This window comes from Labrus mixtus, chromosome 16 (assembly GCF_963584025.1).
Source record: "Labrus mixtus chromosome 16, fLabMix1.1, whole genome shotgun sequence".
Classification (NCBI taxonomy): Eukaryota; Metazoa; Chordata; class Actinopteri; order Labriformes; family Labridae; genus Labrus; species Labrus mixtus.
Window position 1 is genome coordinate 24,617,082 of NC_083627.1, and position 22,612 is coordinate 24,639,693.

Genomic DNA, 22,612 nt, shown 5'->3' on the forward strand with positions numbered 1-22,612 from the left:
GAAGTTGGCTATTGCATATCTGGTTAGATTAAGTTAGATTTTAAAATGATTATGTTTAATAATGAAGTCGCCTGCAGTCATTTGGTGATCAGTCTGATCAGTTATTAGGCTACATTATGATTATTTTTTTTATTAATTAATTTGTTAAATACAGCAGTACACTAAACATGCAGTAGATGGCGTCACGATACTCTGTAGGTGTCTTCCTCAGCCTATGCAGGGGGAAACGGTTTTATTTTGAAAGTGACATACAGGAAAACCTATCGATTGCGGGGTTTGATGTTTTGACCACATGTGTTTGACAGAGCACAGGTTAACCTGTGTGTGCGCGTTCGTGCGTGTGCGCATGCGTGCGTGTGTGTCAGTAACTGTTGAACCACAGCTAACTTTGTGGAGGTGTTGAAGTCACTGCTCAGACTGCTGGATCATTTTCACGGTTTAACAGATTCATACGAGGAAACCTGAGCAAAATAACGCTTCTTCTGTGTGAATGTAACGTGTGCCAGAGGAAATGGTCGAAAAAATCTAAGGTCAGCCACCATTTTTAAGTTTCTGTGTCAGTTATCTGCCTAGACTGAAAGTTAGTGTCTCACACTTCAAGTCATTTAACCATAATGTCAGCTGATGGACGAAACCTAACTTTAAAACTGTACAACAATACAAATCTACCCGTATGTTACCCTAACTTAACTGCTACAATTTAATTATGTTTCACTAAACGATGTTATAGAGGGATGTGTCCTCCTCTGTAACTGTAATGAAAGTCAGACTATGTGGCGTGAGCATTGACCTCATGTAAAACGCCCAATAAAGTACAGAGTGTTACAAACTGAGAAACCAAGTTCCAAGAAAGTAATAATCATTTTAAGGGCAGTCTTTAATGTGTGCTGCTTTATTTTTACGCCTGTAGTTTTCATCTTTTTTATTTGGCTTGATAAGGTCATGAATGATGAACTGTAGTTTGTTCAATGTCTGGGACATGAAGGCTATTAAAGCTAAACTTTCAACTTCAGTCTCAGCTGTAATTCTTTCACCACTGACTGTTTTTATTTAGTGTTATCTTTTTCTCTACTCTTGTGTTATCTCTAGCAATGGACATGAACTTTTTAGAGTGATTCTGCTCGTCTCTTAGTTATTGTTAATATTGTTAAATGTTTAGTGTATGTTGCTTACGTGCTCTAAAGAGACTGTGCAACCTGTTTGTTTATGTCACATGGTTATAAAACTATGGTGGACAATGGTTAAAGACACATACTCGTACACTCCAAATTAAGGGTTTGTCAGGAAATAAATTACTTAAGTGTGTTTGTGGGTTTCCATTACACTGCAGGGAAGTTAGTCAGAGGCCGGAATGTATGAAGGTAGATGTGTTGCAAAATAGGAGAACTTGTAGAATGTGATGTGAGAACCTGAAGGAAAAAAAGTGAACTTGTATGTAAAAATGTTTACTTGTATAAAAAATCAACTACTTTTCTCTCGTGAATCTGCGCTGCTTGAGTTTTGCAACACATTTTGTGAGACGTCTGTAGCAAAACAAATTTGTACTTGTAGAAATGCCCCCCAAGCTCTCCTATTTTGCAACATATCTACCTTCATAGTAATGACCTGCAGACTGTGAGAAAAGAAAGTAACCAAGCGTCTCAATGAAAGAAAAGAAGAGAATAGGTAAAATAGAGAGGAGAGACAAAAGGAAGCAAATAATGAATGGAATGGGAGACGTAGGTGGATAAAAGAAGGAAAACAAGGATCAGGGTTAGAGAAAAGAGAGACATGAAAGAAGAGAGGGGTTAAAAAAAAGGCATGCCTTCATGTAGTGCAGTTCCTGGGTTTGCCTTTGGCTGCAACCTAATACAAGTCAGATGTTCATTCTTGGTTCTGCTCTACCAAGATAGCTAGATAGAAAGGTTGGGGATTGATAGGTTGGTTTATTGATTGTTAAGGGTATGTATTCCCAGGGGGGTTACTTTTGTCTTAGTGTCGGGGACTGAGGAGTGGTTCAGTTTAAAAACAAATCAACTTTTTAGTTTGTAAAAAAAAAACCACGTCATGTGTATGTCCACATAGTTTGTTGAGGAAGAGGGATGTAGATTTGGATTCAAAAGTGGGGAATACATATCTGATTGTTCTATTTTAACCTTTGCATTGTTGATGCATTTGAGATACTGAAGTTTACCTTAATATCCAGAACAAAAACCTGTTTTTGATATTGTACTTCCATGTTGACTTAAAAGATCCCCATGATGACCAATTGGCACATATTCTGAAATACTCTGTGCTGAGTATTCTGCAGGTATCTTCTTATAGACTGCATAAAAGCCTGCTACCTCCACTGAAACCCAAGGGGAAACGTATTCTAAGCAGTCATCTCTGTACTCTCTGTAGCATGCTATGTTCAATGCTTTGAGCACATAATGAAGGCATCCAGGATGAGTATATCAACGATATTACCAACTCATTATTTTATCCAAACTTTTGTGGCTGAACAGTAAGTAATATAAACTTAAATGAGAAAAAAGCCTTAGGAAGAGGCTTCAACTTGTGGAGGCTAGAGTCCTTGTAGCTGTCCTGGTTTGATTCCTGTCTCTTTCCACTGTCCTAACCACGTGAAGGCAAAAATGGGCCAAAAAAGTATCTTTAAAAAGATCTGGTTTAAATGTGGCTTGTTTGGATCACAAGTGTTGTTATCAATGAAGGGACACCTAAACTCAGGTTTATAAGTTTAAGATGTGTTTACACACGTAAGTGTGATACGGTAGAGTGAGAGTGCATCTGTCTTGTCAAACATCTGCAGGAAGTTGTGTGTGTGTGTGTGTGTGTGTGGTGTGTGTGGTGTGTGTGGTGTGTGTGTGGTGTGTGTGTGTGTGTGTGTGTGTGTGTTTAATGTCTTTAATAACACCCAATATTTTATTTTACACAGTACAAATAGAATAGCTTATGATCCTTTTTGTTGCTATTTGGTAAACCAGCTCTCTGCTTTGGTAATCTTTTGTAAGACATTGTTTAAATTATCAATATTTTTAAACCATAACCACAGCTCTAGCCGACATATTTCTTTAATCTTTATTTTCCGATTTTAACAACTGAATTTAACAAATGACGTACATGCCTGAACAAGCAGGGAAGACACATTTGGCTTGGTTATTATGGCAGATATGTCATGTAATCTAAATTGACTTTGTGTGTGTCTATGGCAGCTTATGTGATGTCAGAGCTACCATCCGGACTGCTGGAGGTGTGTGTGGTAGTTGGAGCCTCCAGTGATAAGCTTCGAGACATATACCAGGTATGTACACAACACAATATACACTTAAATGAGGACTGTATGCTGTCACTCATAATGATTTCACCCAACAAACATACATGCAGCTTTACACCTTGCATGCTTCTTGCGCCAACATCGCCTCTATGTAGAAGTAATCAGAATCTAATGTAAAAACTGGAAGTTGTTATTTTAAAGCAACAGAACTGATGGAACATCGTCGATATACATTCACTAAGAACTTGATGCTGGGTGTTTATGTGAACAGTGACATCTACAGTAAGTTTCCAAATGTATAAATCTGTATATTTTTTATAGCTTCATCAGCAGAGTAAGTTAGATGAATTCCCTGTGCTGGAAGCTGAGGTACTGCAGGTCCATGCCCCGCCCTTTGTTTCCAAGGAGACTAACTCGAGCCAGGCGATTGCGCCGGCCTTCAGTCGTGTCCAGAGGAGGAGGAGTTTTATAAAGAAGGTAAAACAAATCTCGAATCTGAAACTCTGAATACAGACTCATACATAAATGGTCAATATGAACCCTTTGGCTTTTCTGACATCTTGCATGAAAAATAAATCAGTGTTTACCATGAGTTAAAAAAAAAGTGTTTGTATGCTTTATTTTTGTTTACAGAAGAGGCGAGATCGTGCTGCAGAGGTTCTATCTAATGGAGAATCAACCAATCGTACTGAAGTATCCTCAGTTACAGAAGACATCAGTGTTCCAAAGGATCTGGACCTCATTGCTTTGCCGCAGCTCTGTTTCCCTGGTACTAGTGTTTACTCTCTAGTGGACTTAATATCATGTTTCAAATGTTCAAAGAACACATCTGTTTATTCTGGAAGTACAACAGTCTGAAACATCATTTAGACAATGAGATTTCTGGGCAGTAATTATAACTCCAGCAGCAAGTTTATACTTGTTTATATATACTTATTTACTCTTCTACTTACTTATACCATAGAAAACACATTTTTACACATTACCCGTTATGCACATTTCCACATAATAAGCAACAACAAGTGAAAGGGACACAAACACAACTGTCAACCGCTACTCAAACTATGTTAATTTTTGATTGAGGCAGGCACAAGTGTGCATTGGGGTATTCTGTATTATCTGTTGCATCATCATGTTTGCCTTGCTTCATTGGATTTGATATGAAGTACTGACATATAGGTTGAAGTGTCATCTCCACAAAAATCTACATTGCTCATCACCAGCTCTGCACACAGTTCAACTGTTCTTAGTGGTATATGTTCTTGGTTTCCATTGGCTAGGTGGTCTCCAGTTGGCCAATGAGCAGAGAGAAGACAGTTATCACTTCCTGGTTTTCACTGACCTATTTGGGAACCGAACCCATGGAGTTGTTGTGCAGTACTACAGAGCAGTACAGGTACAAACACAGACTGGTACACAAACACAAGATCACGCTGAATTCATTACATTTGGAAAGATTTGTCTTATTGTCTGTCTGCTCCGTCAGTCCTGTCAGGAAGGCTCCATCCAGAATGGCCACAGGTGGAATTCATCAAAGTCTCGTCTTTATACACCCTTTGCTTTGTGTGTGATCTCCAAGTTCCCGTACTACAACGCTCTGAGAGACTGCTTGTCATGGTAATTTCTTAAACTTAATGCATATAGTGCCAATGGATAACTTCATCCTATTTCAATGAAGATTTGGTGACAAGTTAAACCCCCTCTCTTAATCCATGTCTCTTTATTCTCAGTCTCCTGGTCCAGCTGCGTCCTGCAAGACAAGCTGACTTTGAGGAGACCATCAAAGAATTTTCAGCCAAGCTTTCGCTGGTCCCTCTACCACCTCCTGGACAGCTACATGTGGTCAGAGACTCTCTCTGTCCGTCTCAGTTTAGAGACCCCTATTTTTCTTTTCTCTCTCTGTTTGAGCAATTTCATTATCCAGATCTTTACAGTCATTTGTTTGCGTGTTTCTGTGTTACAGTCATTTACTCTCCGTCCTCTCCAAGTGGTTCTTCCATCGAGGGAGGATCAGGACAGCCCTGTTATCGACATTGACCTGCATTTACCATTTCTCCGTTTCAGCCATACAACACTACTCCAGGTAATGCAGAAACTACTACTGCATTGCATGTATAAAGGCATGAAGTCGTTTAGTTCTATAGAATTTTACAACAATAATAGTAGATTTTAAAGAAACGAGGTGATGTCGGTCAATATGTAGTCATAAAGGATATCTTTAGTACTAAAATCCTGTGTTCAGTTTCACCCTATGAGTCCCTCCTTTCTGTAGGTGCTGTCGTGCCTCCTTCAGGAGCAGAGGCTGGTTTTATTTTCCGCTGACTGGGCCAGACTCACTCTGGTCGCAGAGAGTTTGCTGCTGTACCTGCAGGTCTGTATAGACGGAACATTGTGTCTTATTATCACTTAGTTTCATAAACGGACAAATAAAAAAACTGAAATCTTAAGACAATCTAAAAGGTCTTCGATTCTCCTGCCATCTTTTCCAGCCTCTGTCCTGGCAGCAGCCCTATGTTCCCATCCTGGCTCAAGGAATGCTCGACTTTCTCATGGCTCCTACAGCCTTCCTCATGGGCTGTCACGTCAGTCATTTCGAGGAGGTGGCTGCAGTGAGTGCAAATATTCACCGTCTCCATTTCAGCTAAGATTTTAATTAAGGATTCAGGATTATAGTCTTCACTTTCTTTCTTTCTTTGGGTTGAGTCAACATCTATACTGTCATTTCTCCCCATAGAGGGAGAATCTTGGTTTGTTAATTTGACTGAAATGTACACATTAGGCACTAACACTTAGAACCAGTTACATTTCTTTTGCTTTCAGCCTTTCCTCTTAAGTCTTGGCTTTGTAGTAAATATCAAATCATTTATCAAAAGTGTTAGGAAAACAGCTCAAGTGTAATTAAAATGACCAGTGGTTCTAGCCTGACCTCACTTAAGCTGTTTTCACATAAACACTCCTGAAAATATCTAGATAATTTCAGGAGGACTGCTCCGGATCATAGCGGGATGCATGCATACACTCTATGCACCCTGCAGCAGTATATAAACGTCACTCTCCACTCCTATTGGCTCGAGATGATTTCTCAGAATAATATCCTGCTGTGTTCTCACATCAGTTCACTCAGACTTGCTGCGGAAAAAATACCAGGGCTCTGGTAGTAGAAACTTCGGGTGAAGTCCGAGTGAGAACTTCTGCTGTTTGCGTTCACACATACAGCTCCTCCGGCAAATATCAGGAGTCTTTCAGGAGTTCAAGTGTAAAAGCAGTGTTTAACAATAACGGTTTATTCTCCTCTACATTCATCTTCATTTAGTGCCATACAGTAGCTCAGTTCATGTGTTAAACAATAGATCTCTGTTAGTCAATCTAGCAGGCAACAGTCAGACTGTGATGTAATGGATTGTACCCATTGTAACTACAATATGTTGATGTGTGTATCTGTATGTTTGTGTATAGGAGACAGAAGAGCTAATCCTGGTGAACATTGATGATGGCATCATTCAATTGTCGTGGTCTGAAACCATGGATCTACCATCTATTCCTCTGGCAGCAGCTGAGAGCTTTACGTCAAGGTAACACATGCACAGAGTCACAAAACCACACACACACACACACACACACACACACACACATGCATGCTGTTTGCTATGATTTCGCTTGATCCACCACTTTGATTAATTTCAACAGTATGTCACTCCTCTACTGTACATCATTTATGTTGATCAAAAATCACTGTGATTCTTGAAATGCCGGTAGAGTCTTTGCATTTCAAATTTAATCGAACTTGAAATACTTGCTAAATTAAGTCATAGAGGAACATTTTTTATTCTTGAAATTAAATAAAAGAACATGTGTGGCCATTCTGAAGTACACAGTTCTTACTCACCTGGTGTATTCTTCATATAGGGCAGAGTGTCTTCAGCTTCACTATGACTTGGAGCTGTGTCACCTCGGAGCAGGCACAGATGCCAATGCCCTGCGATCCCAACGCAGAGACTGGCAGGCACGCCTCAACAAACAAATACAGAACATCACCCTGGAACTAGGGGTCAACATATTCAGGTACACTCAACACATTAAGATACATTTAGAACAAAACCATTTCGCTCTGTTCCTTTCAGTTTTTCTAATTAAAACATACTTTTTGTCACATTCTTTAGAGGTGTTCAGGACTTTCTAAACCATGAACACAGAGTTTTTAACAGTGAGGAGTTTCTGAGGACCAGGGAGCCAGCAGACCAGTCCTTTTACAAGAAGGTACACACGCACGCACGCACACACGCACACACACAGATAAGCAAACTCTGACAATATGTGCTGCATGCTCTTCTCTTTGTTGCTTGCTGTCCCCAGGTATTAGACACTCATATCTTCCACTCATTCCTGCGAGACAGGCTGAACAGGAAACGGGACACCTTCAGCCTCATGGAGCAAAACACAAGAAACCATGCACACAGGTATGATTAGGGTATTCTGTCACAAGCAAGTGGAGACCTGAATTGAATTTTTTATGTCAAAGGTGAAGGTTTTATGAAAATAGCTTATATAATTTATACGTTTTGTTTTGATGAAGGATAAGAGATATTCATAATAAGGCACTTTGCTGACCTGACTGACGGGCTGGCGCGGTGTAGTTGTTTGTTAGGAGACTGAAGGACCGCCTCAGCTCCAGCTCTTAGTATGTCATTAGGTTGACTAAAAGTTAGATTTCAGCATGACTATTCAACGGGCTTCAAAAGCCCCCTTGAGTGACCAATGAGTGACATCACTCAGGCTTCATCCATGTTTATTTACGCTCAATGGTCACAAGTGAGGGATGGATGTAATCTTCGGGTAAAAGTGCAAGCCAAAAAGAGTAAACATAGTTTGCTGCAGTGTAGATATAGCATTGTTAATTGATACATTTTAAGGAAAAAGAAAATATATCAAAAAGATATAGACTGAACAAATAGTCAATACATTCAATAATCATAACAAAACCATTTCTGTACCTTTCCAAACCAGTTTACATTTCAACTTGTTCCTGGGTTTCCAATACATGGTACAGGCGTGGCCACAGCACAGGCTGAAGGAGTATGGCTCTAGTCTGTATAGTGCCTAAAACACCTCCTTTTTTTAGCATTCTTCATACTGGATGGAAATAAAGCAGTGTTAGCCTGTCATGTAATTCAAATGTTCCTACAAGTGCTTAACAAAAAGGTTTTAGGCATTGATTTGAAATTCCATCCTTCAGTTGACTTATTTTCAACCTTTACATTATTTCTGTCACTGCTAGTGTGAACAACCGAGTGGAACATGATGAGTATCTTTCAGGAGAATCTCTCTTTTCACATAACATTTAAATATGTCCATCGATGATATCCAACAATTTTATACTACTTCAAACAAGTTGTAATGCTGTAACTCCAGTGTCTACATCACTCTCCTCTTCTACAGGAATCGAGTGATGACAGAGTCTCCTCGGCGTCCTCCCATGTCTGAGCTCTCCAGGACTGGTTACAGCAGCTACACCAGTCCTGATAACAGACTGAGCAAGCGGCTGGGAGCCAGCCTACCTAACCTGGAACAACCTGCCAATGACACTTTACCTACCATCAGGTCCAACAGACCAGCCTCCCTCAGGAAGATGACTCCCGATTCTGGTCAGTGCTGTTGACGGAGTGGGATTAATGGAGAGCAGGGTGATCAAAGTAAATCAGTCAAAGTATATTTTGAATGTCCTTTTTCGACCTCCAGACTTAAAGTTTCCTCAGAAGGCTGCGAAGGTTTTCCGCCTCCCAGAGTTCCCCCCTCCGCTGGCCTATCATTACGTCCAGAACTATTATTCCGAAATGGTTGCTTCCCTGGGGAAGTCTATTAATGCGACACCACCAGACGAGTCTGCTCTGCTGGCCAGGTACTAAAGAATGGAGAGACTGTTTATCTGCAACGAAGTTGAATATATATATTTTGAAAGTCATATCTCACGGATCATTCTCACACAGAATATTAATGTTTTCTGAAAAAAAAGTTAAACCTTTTCAATTACTGGTAAAAGACACAGTAGAGAGAGTAGAGATATTTTCTTAATTTTATAGCTTTTCTCTCAAATGACTGGGTTAGTGGTTAAATTTGGGACATAAACAAATTGAAGAAAGGTTTATATCCCATAAATTGGGCATAATGGATTGAAAATATTCACAAGTTTTTTTTGTTTTTTTACTATTTTAGCCAAATAAACAAATGAAACAACATTTTAATAATCAAAATTAAAAATAAATTATTGTGAAAGACCAGACCTTAAAGCTCCTGTGAAGAACTCTCAGATTGTATTGATTTTGGCGCCCCCTGTGGACAGAGTGCTACATGTTATGTCTTAGCTGATCATGTTCTTTACGTTTGTATGTTGTGTTTTCCGATGAAAAATGTAATTCGGTTTTCTTTTACAAGTGAATTATATCTTTCCCTGTGCACCTGTTGTGGAAATGGAATCAAAGGCTGTTTCAGCAGCGTGCTGGTGCTCACTTTGTTTGACACCTACTAGCAGCAATGGTTACAAGTTGAAAAAGTGCTAAATACAAGTTATCAACCTTGTTGTCTATGGTCACATTTGTTATTATAGGTCTTATAGAGGCATCCTTTTTAGTGTCAGTGTGTTTCAATACCAACTAAAGAATCCTCACATGAGCTTTAAGGAGAAAAACAAACAAATGACACACATAAAAATAAACCACACACTTAAATAAACCAACCAACTTTATAGAAAACTGCCCATATCAATCCTTCTCCTTCTCTGTCTAGGTATCACTACCTGCGTGGTTTGGTGAACACGGTGTCTAACAGGCGCCTGGATGCACTGGAGGACTTCCAGAGTCTTTATAAGACTGACTCAGAGATCTTCCCCTCCCAGATGGTGAAGTCATTGGTTGACTCTCTGCCAGAGGCTGAACGGTTACAGGTCAGTCCAGGTTATCATGAGGTGTTAAAGCCCTTATTCACTGATTCAATTCAGTTGTTTGAATGAAGAGTAATAGATATGTGTAAGTCACATTAAGTATGAGTAACCATGATATTTATCAGTGATGCTTCTAAAGACTGGAAATACATTGATCAGTTGTGTAACAGTAACAGATGAATCTTTCCACAGGCGGACAGACGGCAGGAAATTAAACGTCTTATCAGTCGGGTCAAGTGGGACCAGGAGCGGGAACGTGCGTGCCATGGCAACGGGCACGAGGACGGTGCAGTGAAGCGCTTCCAGCTGCCGAAAAAGTACATGCAGCTGGAGGAGTTTGTGAAATGTGTCCAGGAGTCCGGCATAGTAAAAGATCAAGGAACCATACACAGACTCTTTGATGCCCTCACAGTTGGTAAGTAGTGGTTGTTGGAGGCCATAAGTCTGTAATTCGACTTTCGATCAAACAGGATGTCCTGCAGAGCTTTTCTCAAAACTCTCAACTCCAAGAGCTTGGACTGCCACAGCATAAATACACTCTGGCACACAAATATTCCACCACCCCCCTCCTCCTGCTCCGTTTTCCCGGGCAAACATTTATTCCTCAGGTTAATAATTACCTTACCCCTTCTTGAAGAAAGAGGGTTTGTCATGCAGGGCTGATTTGTGTTTGGCTCCAGTGGTCATTAACAGGCTGTTAGCATGTGGCTAAAGACTGATTTACAGGGAAAGTATGCTATCAAGCTGAAAACCACTACTTAAATTTCAGTGAATCCTTTTGGTAAAGATTCTTTTACATCTGGAAATATATGAATTTACATTTGAATGGGATTGCTCCTGTACTGACCAGACTTGAACTCCACAGTTTATACATTGTATAAAAACATAACAAGCAGACAGAAGCAAGCATTGCCAGCCAGTTTGACAACATTCCTGTGATGTCAGATTTAGCGTGTTAAACAGGAAGTCTTATAAAAGCTCTGGATTGAGAACCAACCAATATTTGTTTTTAATATATTGTAAGTGTTAGAGGAGGAAAGGAGTTAGACGTATGGGAGCTCAAATCTGAGGTTTCAGTACAATTTGCCTCCTGAAAATAATTATCTGCATTGAAGTGACATTGACCTTATCTATATTACAGTGGGTGTGGGACAGTGCACAGACTGCATTGTATGTGGTAAGATTACCAGGAATGAGAAAATAAAGTAGTTGGCCTGGTCTGCTTTCAGTTGACTTGATGTGTGTGTTGTGTGTTAGAGATAGAAAAATATGTATTAAAGATGCAGTTATGTCAGATTCCTGAATTTTTGAAAGTCTGTTTACTTCTCGCAGGTCATCAGAAGCAGGTTGGTCCAGATTTGTTTCGAGTGTTTTACACCATCTGGAAGGAGACTGAGGCCGAGGCCCAGGAGGTCTGTGTGTTTCTTTTGTTTTGAACTTAAAGGCCTTCATGTAGAAAACACAGTACTGGCCACATGAGTTGAAGTCATATTCAAAAGCACAGTGTTACGGAGCAGTGTGACATATACGTGGAAGGTCAAGGATGTCAGCTGAGCAGAATTGAATGATCTGCTTATTTTACTGCACTAGAAAACGTCAGATTAAGAAAACACCAGTGACCTAGGTTTCAATGTTGAGAATGAAGCCCTGTTAAATTAATTAGTTACAAGTTTTAGAGAAGAAAAACATGTGTTGCAGTGTGATGGTACTCCCCAGTGGAGATCCCCTGCATCTTACACGTTTGATGATGAATTAGTTTAATATTGTTTATTTTTCAAAATAAAATCTTCAAAGATTATTGGCACCAGGTACACACAATTGTAAATTAAAAAAAATAATGACATGATATATGTATTTCAGTAAGGGGAAAAAATTAATTAAATTCAAATAAGACTGCCAAAAGTAATATGGGAAACTATTTTTTTTTTGTCAATATAGGATCTTAATGTGATTGATGGCTACCCAAACTATAACTACATATGGGAACTATGAGTAAACAAAACTGTAATTAAGAGTGAGCAAACATTGGCAATTTTCTATTCAATATGTTTTCTTTCCTGAATAATCAAGGAAAGGGCGTTTTGAACCTAAATTTAAAGTAAAAAAAATAAATAAAAAATCATCAAGATAGAAGAATATCTGATAAAAGTGGAAGAATTAGCTTTGTCATACGCGAGCAGAACTCTACACTTGTTTTTCTAAAGTCTTATATATTGTAAAGTCCACAGGGAAGTGAGTGGACACATTTTTTTTGTAATTTTTCAGGTGTGCTTGCCTGCGTCTGTCTTGGAGCACATTGAGCCCAGCGAGTGCGTCTTCAAGCTGTCCTCCTCTGTGAAGACGAGCCGCGGCGTGGGGAAGATCGCCATGACTCAACGACGGCTTTTCCTGCTGACCGATGGACGGCCGGGATATGTGGAGGTGGCACAATATCGCGATTTAGAGGTGAGACAGAAGGAGAGACGATAGAAATGTTGAGTCAGGTGATACGTTTCCTACTGTAAGTATTTAAAGAAAAGGTTAAAGTAAGCAGAAGGAAAGTGATGACTAGACAAGTTAGAAATTACTATATCAGGACTAATAGCTTCAAAAAATTAACTAGAAGTCTTTATCTCTTTGGTGTAGGAGGTGAAAATGTCCTCCACTCCCTTCCTGCTGCTGCGAATCCCCAGCCTGAAGCTGCGAGTGTGGGGAAGAAAGGAGACGTTCGAGGCCAATTTGAAAACGGAGACTGAGCTATGGAACCTGATGGTCAAAGAGATGTGGGCCGGGCGCAACATGGCAGACCAACACAAGGTAAAGCTCAAACTGAAAGGTCTAAATGTGTGATTATGATGCTACGCATGTGCTGGAGGAAGAGGGGAATGAAAGAGTATTAGACTAAAAAAAAAGAAAAAAAGTGGTGAGTTATCATGAGCCTTTATTACTCATACCGTGATTTTTATGAAGGTATTCTGTATTTGTGCATACCAGGGAACCTCACTGAACTCTGGGTGTGGTTGAAATTCCCTGATGTGTAAATCAAACAAATATGCACGCTTGAATAAATTCAGATGCTTTCCTTATTGAAACCAGATGATGTAACAGGAACATGTCTGTCTCTGACTTCTTTTCTTTCTGTCTGTTTCCTATCTTTTTTTTATACTTCTAAATGTGGCCCTTTTAACCAATATATACATGATCAACTGTATATTATAATCATTCATCCTTAGTGACTCTCCTTGTATAGAATAATGAATCAGTTTCCTGTTAAAGACTTATTACATTTATTCTTGAATCTCTACTACTATTCTCACCATGAAACTCTTTTTTCTCTCTTTCACCTTCTTGTTTATCTTTTATTAACAGACGCAACACGTTGTTGACTTTAAATGCCTCTGAGTAGTTATTTCTGTACAATCTCCTTTTGTGTGAAGCCCTTGTTCTGCCTACTTTATGACATCCTGTAAATCTTTTTCATGTCACTTGTTGTACATTTTGATAAATTGTTTAATAGTATACTTGTCTATTTAAGTAGAATCACTTCTGTTAATGTGCTGCCTGTTTTTATTGTTTTTCTTATTTCATTGTTCTGCAACAAAAACACCAAAAAACGAATTCCTTGTTGGTGTAAACTTAACTGATTCTGATTCTGATGCATGCAGCCTGCTGATATCATTTATCCCCCTTGGGATCAAGGAGATACTATACCTATGCTTTTTTTTTTGCAAGCTGCTACTATTCATTTTTATGAGTCAATCTGAATGGATCTGTGTTTGTAGGACCCCCAGTACATGCAGCAGGCTCTGACCAATGCCTTGTTAATGGACGCAGTGGTTGGCAGCCTCCAGAACAGTAAAGCCATCTATGCTGCTTCCAAGTTAGCTCACTTTGACCGCATCAAGATGGAAGGTAAAGGATGAGGATTTTGTTCTGTTTAACTTTAAGAATCTAAAAATAACGACTGACCCCTCCCCTTTTACAACATTGTTAATTGCTTTGATTCAGTTTGATTTCTTCTTTGTTACCAAATTAACACAGGAAGTGGAGGTTAATGGCTTTCTTTCCTTTGCAGTGAGCATATTTAAACCAATCTGTGCTATGTGGTGTGTTTTATTCAGTCTGTGCGTGTGTGTGCATTCACCACCTGTGAAAGGTTAGTTACTTCTCTTTAACAGTGGTTTGTGTGTCTCCAGTGCCCATGATGGTTCCCAAGACTACCGCAGACACGCTTAAGCACAAAATTAACCCTTCGCTGGAAATGGCTACACCTCAGGCTGTAGATGTACTTCTATACACACCAGGTAAAAACATACACACAATGATTCCTGAGTCTCTGAAACTGAGAAATCTCGATGGTGTTCCTGTTGTCAGTAAAATGACAGTGCTGGATTTCTCACTTTGGTTCTCTTAGAGCAGTTTCACAACCCATTTCCATCTGTGACACTAACAAGGCGTCACTGACAAATACAGAGACTGACAAACACACACACATGACCTTTGCTTTGTCATTACCCCTCTCTCTCGCTCTCTCTCTCTCTCTCTCTCTCTCTTACTCGATCACTCAGTCACTGAGTTTTACTTAAACATAAACAGACAGCAGTCGTAAAGCTGCACGTTAACAAAACTTCCTTTTCCTGTCTCCTTTTACAGAGAAGCTATGAAAGCAAGAAAGACGGAACTGAGAACTACATAATGAGGGAAGCCTTTTCTCAAGGCGCCTTTCTTATGGGAGCTGTGAAATCTTCCGATTGTCCTCGTTGTCCCTCTCTGTAAAAATGAGCGTTTAGTAAAGCTTTTTTTTTTTTAAATGTAGGCCTGTAAATGTAGAGCCATCCTTATTTCACTGGACAAAGAAAAAGTAGCAGAATATTGCACTGAGCAGATGTTATATCAATCAAGATAATACAGCGTTACAAAGTTTAACCGAGTTAATTTAAAAGTTCTGTGTGGAGTTTCTAGCTGATAATTAAAAAAGGTTAAATTGACACTGATGCATCAGTGATACCTACAAAAGCAAACAACCCTAATAAATCCACTAGTGTTGTTTTTTGGTAAGATCCAAAGAACGACCAATCAGACTAATTTTACCTTAAAATATTTTTATACAACCATCCGTTTCATAAACTAGACATGTTAAAGCTATGAAGACACATGGTAGTGCTGTGTTCTACCAGCAGAGAACGAGCAGAGTATCGGTTTTGTCTTTGACCTTCGTTTCTCGACTACATTAGGACGAAAAGGCTTCTTACACAACGTACAAAGGATTTTTTTCTTACTCAAAAATGATTAAAAATAAAGAAATGTGGGGCGCCAACCCATGTACAGGCTAAGCGGGAGGCCTGGGTTCAAACCCGACCTGTGGCTCCATTCCCGCATGTCATTCTCCACTCTGTCTGTCCCTGATTTCTGACTCTATTCACTGTCCTGTCCTGTCCAGAAAAAGAGTAGCTGTATAAATGAAGTACGTGTACTTCACTTTTGAATGATTAAAAACATGAAGGTATGGAGCAAAATGAATCCAGCATTCTGCCAGAATCTGTCAAGTAGTGAAATCACTGATCCTTTCTGCCCTGAGAGCAAAAACAACACCATATGTTTCTCCAACACAAGTGAGTTCATTAAGAGACTAAAGCAGCAATGCTTCTTACCTGTAAACTTTTTATGACTCCAGGAGAAGAGAGCGGTCCCACGGTGACATGCAACAAAGGGTCCCTGACTGGACATGAACGGGACACAGATTTCAACACATTTAAACTTCTAAGGCAGATTTTGGAATAACTTTGTTGAACAGTTTTCTCCCCGTATGATAAAAACACCCAATGAGGGAACATCTTTTGAAATAATGATGATTATCCCTCGAGGAGAGTTCCACAGACAGGAAAGAAACTAAACGTTTTTACCTTACTAGTCATCCAATGTGACCTTTTTTTTTTTTTTACTGTTGTTTACCCTTTGTATGCAGTCCTTTGATTTTAATTAGGGGGAGACAGGCTGGCGCATTACGTGGCAGGAAGACTAAGAGGGAACAGCTTAAAAAGAACCACAAAGCCACAGCCTTTAGCAGACCAACCATCTGGGGCCACTTAGCTGCCCTGCTGGTGTCATACTGACCCCCAGCACTAACGCACTTGTGCACACTCATACTCAGAGAATCCCTCATATTCAAACACTGCTCAATTCTCCTGCAGCACTCCGTTCTTTGGGATTTCTGTTCGTGGAAAAGAACAAATCTGACCATTCACAGTGTCCCTCCCTGCCTCTCTCTGACTCGCCCTCGCTTGAATATAGGTCACTGATTTGAATTCCTGGCATGTGTCCAGTTCATTCCCACGTCCCTCCTCTCTCTCCTCTTTCCACTCCCTTCTCCCTCACTCTGTCTCACTATTTCACCAAAACTCTCTCTTCCCTCTACGTCCCACTGTCCCTCTTTTTCCCTCCCTCTATGAAATACAGGATGTTACTTTCTTTTTCCCCCCACCAGGGATGCTTTTAAATAGCAATGAATACGTTGGAGGAAGTTGGACCGTTAGGTGAAGCCTAGGTGGAGTCGGGCAGCAGAAAAATGGTTTTGAACATGACGTGTTTAAATTCAAACTGTTGGAAGTTATTCAATTTCTCTTCTTGGCCTCCTGAAAGAGTAAACTCTGGCAGCTGTGTGTTACAAGAATGTGACAAGGTGATGAAAAATAACTGATAAATACTGTGTGTGTGTATGTGTGTGTGTTTCAGGTCAGTTATGGGTGTCTGTGAGCGGGGGGAAGGTGATGGTGTTTGATGCCTCCAGCTGGTCCCTCACACACACCTGTCAAGTTGGGAATGCAAGACTGGTAAAGACCCCTCACACTCTCTCACACTCCGCATGCTAACAGGACAGTCTGACTGCTTGCCAAAACACAAATGCAGATGAATGCACCAAAAACACAAAGACCCTGACAGCAAAACACACAAGATACCCTAACCCAGCAAACAGAGAGCTAGAGCAGGAAAAGTTTGAATGGCATTGGATGATTTGTTAGATTCTTATGTCTTCTTATTTTTCAGATGTTATGTTTTTTTTTTTAGTAGAAAGGTACTGGTTTTGTGCAATCTTTTATGCATAATAATCAAACACAGAGGGAAGGCAAACTCCAATATTATTCATTAGCTGTATCACATTCTCTTTAAACACCTTACAACAGGTGCTGAACCACAACATATAAAGTTATGGCCCACAAAAGCTGATCCATATTGTTACCAGTGAGAGTCTGGGAGACAAGTAAATTACAAGTAAATACGAGTTTGTCTGATTTTTCCACAAAAGTCTCTCCAAATCAGTGCATTTCTCAGACTCACACGACTCATTATTTAATTTTTTTTTAACTCTTTTCCCAAAACTTTTGGACTGTGTTTGTTATAATGTCTTTGAACAAGCCACTTAAGTCAAGTTAACAGATACATTTTAGAACCTTTGCCTGTTGTAATATAAAAAAACTAATCTGGAGAGACATGCATGTATTTCAAGCAGTAAGAAACCCTGACAAATAATGCTAGTTAAGGGCTTTCTTATTCCTAGTTTTGCCGTACATGTGATGTTTTGAAGTATTCCCATCACTAAAGGAAACACGCCAGACTGCTCTACATTATTTGTCAGACTCAACAGATAAACTTCACATGCATGCAACCGACATCAGATACAGATAAAGCTGTTTTCAGGTTTATTTTCTGCTCTAACTTTATCAGCATGACCTGCAAGCACATGTTTCATTCAGCGAGGACGCAGTGTGTTTTGAATAGTTTTGTTGTAAGGGGAGAATGAAAACTATTCTAAACAAGAATAAAGTTAGTGGGAGGGCCTTAAAGGAGAACGTTCACAGAAAATGAGTTGACGTACGTACGAGAGCGTTGTAGGACATCTCTGAGGACATCTCTGCTAATCACTGAACTCTACTCCAAGCATGCAGGTCACAGTCACATGGAATCTGTTAACCAGAAGGAGAAAGATACACAGAGTTTCTTTCTCTAAATCCAACTAGAATATTTTCACTGCCAGGTCACACGTTAAACACCTGGATCAACACTCTCACAGAGAGAGACGGCCGATAAGAAAATAGCTGAACATTTGGAGACAAGCTGTTTGTTATTTTTTAAATCTGGGTCTTAGGTCTTTACTTTTTTTTTTAGATAGCTTTGTGTTTGTTAAATGAAATCTGTAATAGCAGACTGGGAAAGTCAATGTTGCCATCTAGTGGACAAGTAGGGCAATTCATCTTTATCATCATTTTTTTCTCTAATTAATTTTGCACTGACTTACAAAGAAAAAATGAATTGGTCAGTTAAATATTTAAAAAGTAAAATTGACTGTGTTTCACAGGGATTTACATAATGTACCAATAATGATGTCCAGGATTAAGAACAAGTATGATAACTACATAGTTGGTAGAGTCGGTCGTCTTCTGGGGTCAGGGGTTCGATCCCTAGCTCTTGCAGCTACATGTCTGATGTGTCCTTGGGCAAGACACTTAATCACAAGTTGCTCCCGCTGCTTTGTCAGCGGCGTATGAATGTGTACGAATGGGATTAGCTACTTCTGATGGTCACTTCCTATGGAAACCTCTGCCATCAGTGTGTGTATGTGTAGGTGTGACCTTCGGTGTAAAAGTACTTTGAGTAGTCAGAAGACTAGAAAACACGACACAGTCCATTTAACATTTACACTCTTCTGCACCCTTCTGCCTTTTCCCTACTCATCAACCTCCATGTTGAGTCAAAAACATCCCCTAATCGTTTTTTAGAATTCAAACCCTCTCATATCAAAAACCTGCAAACACATCTGTTTGTTTCAGCAGGGTGACTTCTCAAGTCTTTCTCTCTGTTGTTGCAGAACTGCATGCTGGGTGTTGATAAGGACCAGGTCTGGATGGGCTCAGAGGACTCAGTGATCTACATCATCAGCATGGTGGCCATGGTCTGTAACAGACAGCTGACCGAACACAGGGCGGAGGTCACCGGACTGGCACTAGACACTGACAAATACAGGTTAGCATTAGCTACTCTACAGCACTATTTCTCCAAGTGTCCCGTCTGTTATCAAGTCCAGATGCAGTATAAAAAATATTTAAATGACAGAATGCAAACTCAGTAGAATCCTTATACTAAAAGGTAAACTTGATGGAATTGTTGGCATACGTAGTTATTTATTGTTTCTTCTTTTGATCCCATGGTTATGATGTTTGAAGTTAAAAATGCAGTTCTCAATTGAATAACTGTGTTGTCACTTTTTTTTTTGAAGCAGACAGATCAGTTTGTGTTTAACTTAGCTGAAGTAAGAGTTGGCCTTACATGTGCTTGTGTACTTTGACTTACAGCCAGAAGGTGGCGTACTCCTGCAGCGCAGAGGGAAGCGTCATGGTGTGGGACATCTCAACACTACAGGTTAGTTTGAAACCCACAGCAGTGTCAACTTTAATTTTCATTAGCTTGCTGTTTAAACAACAAAAAACAACAACTATAAGTCAAGTAGAAAATAAAAGAGCCTGTTCTTTCTTTTCAAATGCCGTAAAAAAAAAAAAATTGAATTGCTAGTTTCCATTTAAAGAAATTAAGTGTTTGAGCCTGATTAATTCCTACCAACTCTCCCGGTTGCTCCTCCTCCTCCTTCTTCTCTTGTTTCAAACCAAAGTTGGGTGATTCATATTTCCTGTTTGTCACTTTTCTGTCACACCCCTCAGGTAAAGAGGCAGTTCCGTCTCTCCTGCGACCGCCTGCAGTCTGTGTCCACCTGTAACGGAACGCTGTGGTGCTGTAAGTTTCACAATAACACTCAAGTTTAAAAACAGGAAACATAACATCTTATTATGGGAATTAAGTAATCCCTCACCCTCTCTCTCTCTCTGTAGGCTCTAGGGAAAATATCATGGAAGTGTGGAGAAACGGTTCAGTGAAACAACGTCTGAATTTACCAGAGCAACAAAAAGGATCCGCAGCTACGTTCAGTTCTATTCTGCTGTTACCGGAGGTCAAACACACAAACACTCTCTGACTTTAGCCCTGTGATATTTTTGTGTATTATATTTGAGCTTTACTTATTTTCCATTGTGTTTGCTTGTGTTCCAGAGGGAGGAGCTGTGGAGTGTTTGTGTGGACTCAGGAGAAGTGTGTGTTTGGCACATTAAGGACACTACAAAACCATTTCACCGGGTGTCTCTGCAGGACTGCAGCGGGTGTTACTGCATGATCAAAGTTAAAAACCAGGTTGATATACTACACTAATGCACACAAAGAACACATATTCATGACACACTGGAGCCTTTTTTTCTCATCTGTGAAGTGAATGAAATCTGTCCGTTTCCTCTCCAGGTGTGGGTTGGTGGTGTTGGCCGCAGTTCTACCAAAGGGAAGATTTACATCCTGGACACAGAGCGCCATCAGGTTCTGAAGGAGCTTCATGGCCACAACGACAAGGTGAAGTCACTCTGCTCTGCTGAGGATCGGTACGTGCTCAGCGGAGCTGGCAAACACGATGGAAAGATCGCCATCTGGAAGGTGGAGTAGTGCAGTTGACTGGAAGTGAGCCATTTTTTTTGGATTTTTTTGGAAGTTGGATTGTTCGAACATAATGAAGCTACTCTAAATCTTCACCTGAACTAGAAAAAAAAACCTGAGGCTGAGATCTGGGGAACGAAGAGAGAATTTGTTTTTTAATGGAGCAAGAAGAGATGGATGAAAATCAAAACCTCTACTTGTCTTTTCAATCTCGGCGATATGAAGGAATCACAAGTCAGTCGTGTGGAGCGACACGTTTACATAAAGCGTCACTGTCTGAGCAGCCTCTCCCTCCTGCACACAGTGATATGCAAACAAAAACCTAACAGCACTAACACATTTTTTAAAAGTTCTATGAAGGACAAATGAAGACTGAAAGAAAGGTGCACGATTTGCTTAATGTTTCTTTAATCCGAAGTTCCATGCTTCGCTGAAGGTTTATGTTTTTTCTCATATTTTTATACCGTGCAGTATTTAATGCCCAACCCTGTTTATGAGGTTTGATCACACTAGTATTATGTGGGATCATTTTGTGACTGAGCCTTGCCTCCAGCTGTGAGTCTGATGTGAGCTCCTGCAGCTCAAAGGAGTCAAACTACCCTGAAAACAAAAACTGCTGTGATTTCAGCTGCATTGTGGGAAAGGCACTGAAATTGTTTGGATGGGAGTTATGCAATATTGGACAATGTACAGTTGACATGAAACATAATGGAAACTGAAAGACTCAAAGATGTTTAAGAGCATCTCAAAAGGAACAAGTTATGTCCTGAAAGTGGAAACTGATAGAAACTCAGAAAATAGAGTCATTTTACAGTGAACTGCTCGTATTGTACCTCATAACTTTACTTCAAAGTTTCTACAGTTGTCTCTTTGTTCCTACAGCATTTCTTTCATCTGTTTTTTTTTCTGGTTTATAACACAGTATGTTAAAATGTCTTGTGCAAAGATTGACAGAAGAAGTGACAGTCCTAGCTGAGAAAGTCAACCAACAAAAAGTAAAATCAAAAAGAAAAAAACGCATATCCATCCATCCATTATCTTAAACACTTTTCCTGTTCTGGGTCGCGGGGGGCTGGAGCCGATCCCAGCTGTCATTGGGCGAGAGGCGGGGGTACATCCTGAACTGTTAGCCAATCACAGGGCTGACATATAGAGACAGACAACCAGCCACACTCACATTCACACCTACCAGCAAGTTAGAGTCACCAATTGACCAAACCAGCATCTCTTTGGACTGTGGGAGGAAGACAGAGAACCAGGGGAGAACCCACACATGCACGGGGAGAACATGCAGACTCCACACAGAAATGCTGCCGTCAGATTTGAAGCAGGAACCTCCTCGCTGTGAGGCACGCAAATAAGAAATGTATTTATTTATCATTTTAAGTCAAAAGAGTTGGATGAAAGTAGTCTGTTATTGCTTAAATGTATCTATAATATGTCATTATTTTATATAAGGACTTCTATTAACTCAGACTAAAGTCTTTTATTTAACTTTTTCTATCTTTTAAAGCGTTTTTTTCTCCTCAGAGACTCTTGAATGATGAAGCAGGCATTCCATTTTTTTTTAGAAGAATTACAAGTTGCATCAAAGAGATTTATTCAAAGGTTCAACTTATCGTTCACTATTTATTTACCAACTGTACAGAGCATGACCATCAAATCTGTTCATTTTTTAATCTAAACCTCTCAACCTTGTATGTATTGTTTTTTTTATGCAACCTTTTCTGTACTTACTTTTTAAGAATTTATGTTAAACTTGATAAAATCACCAAGACTGCGAACAGTATTTTTCTGATATTAAACCAAGAGTGAACACAGCAGGCATATAAAGTCTTCAGTTTGTCTTCATTTTTAATCAAAGTTTTCATTTACTCATGATGTAGGGAGACTTCTTCTGAAAAATAATTTTTTAACAA

General features: G+C 39.7%; 1 protein-coding gene across 1 annotated transcript; it reads left to right on the forward strand.

Annotated features, from left to right (window-relative positions):
* The first annotated feature begins 329 nt into the window (after positions 1-329).
* dennd3a (DENN/MADD domain containing 3a) lies at positions 330-22,516 on the forward strand. Its single transcript, XM_061060085.1, has 30 exons — positions 330-530; positions 3,195-3,283; positions 3,578-3,733; positions 3,890-4,025; positions 4,537-4,652; positions 4,743-4,873; positions 4,987-5,098; positions 5,220-5,339; positions 5,529-5,627; positions 5,746-5,865; positions 6,713-6,828; positions 7,163-7,318; positions 7,417-7,513; positions 7,610-7,713; positions 8,693-8,898; positions 8,993-9,152; positions 10,037-10,193; positions 10,383-10,605; positions 11,523-11,602; positions 12,456-12,635; positions 12,816-12,986; positions 13,952-14,081; positions 14,366-14,473; positions 16,902-16,999; positions 19,033-19,187; positions 19,517-19,583; positions 19,880-19,952; positions 20,048-20,166; positions 20,265-20,402; positions 20,508-22,516. Exons 2-30 carry the CDS (start codon positions 3,203-3,205, stop codon positions 20,700-20,702), a joined length of 3,804 nt encoding a protein of 1,267 aa, XP_060916068.1. The 5' UTR covers positions 330-530; positions 3,195-3,202; the 3' UTR covers positions 20,703-22,516.
* The last annotated feature ends 96 nt before the right edge of the window (positions 22,517-22,612 follow it).

Bases quoted from the DNA above. Each gene is read 5' to 3' on its own strand.
- dennd3a (XM_061060085.1), top strand. From the start codon at position 3,203: ATGTCAGAGCTACCATCCGGACTGCTGGAGGTGTGTGTGGTAGTTGGA. The intron at 5,628-5,745 runs GTCTGTATAGAC...CATCTTTTCCAG, and splicing joins GTTTGCTGCTGTACCTGCAG to CCTCTGTCCTGGCAGCAGCC. The intron at 7,514-7,609 runs GTACACACGCAC...TGCTGTCCCCAG, and splicing joins ACCAGTCCTTTTACAAGAAG to GTATTAGACACTCATATCTT.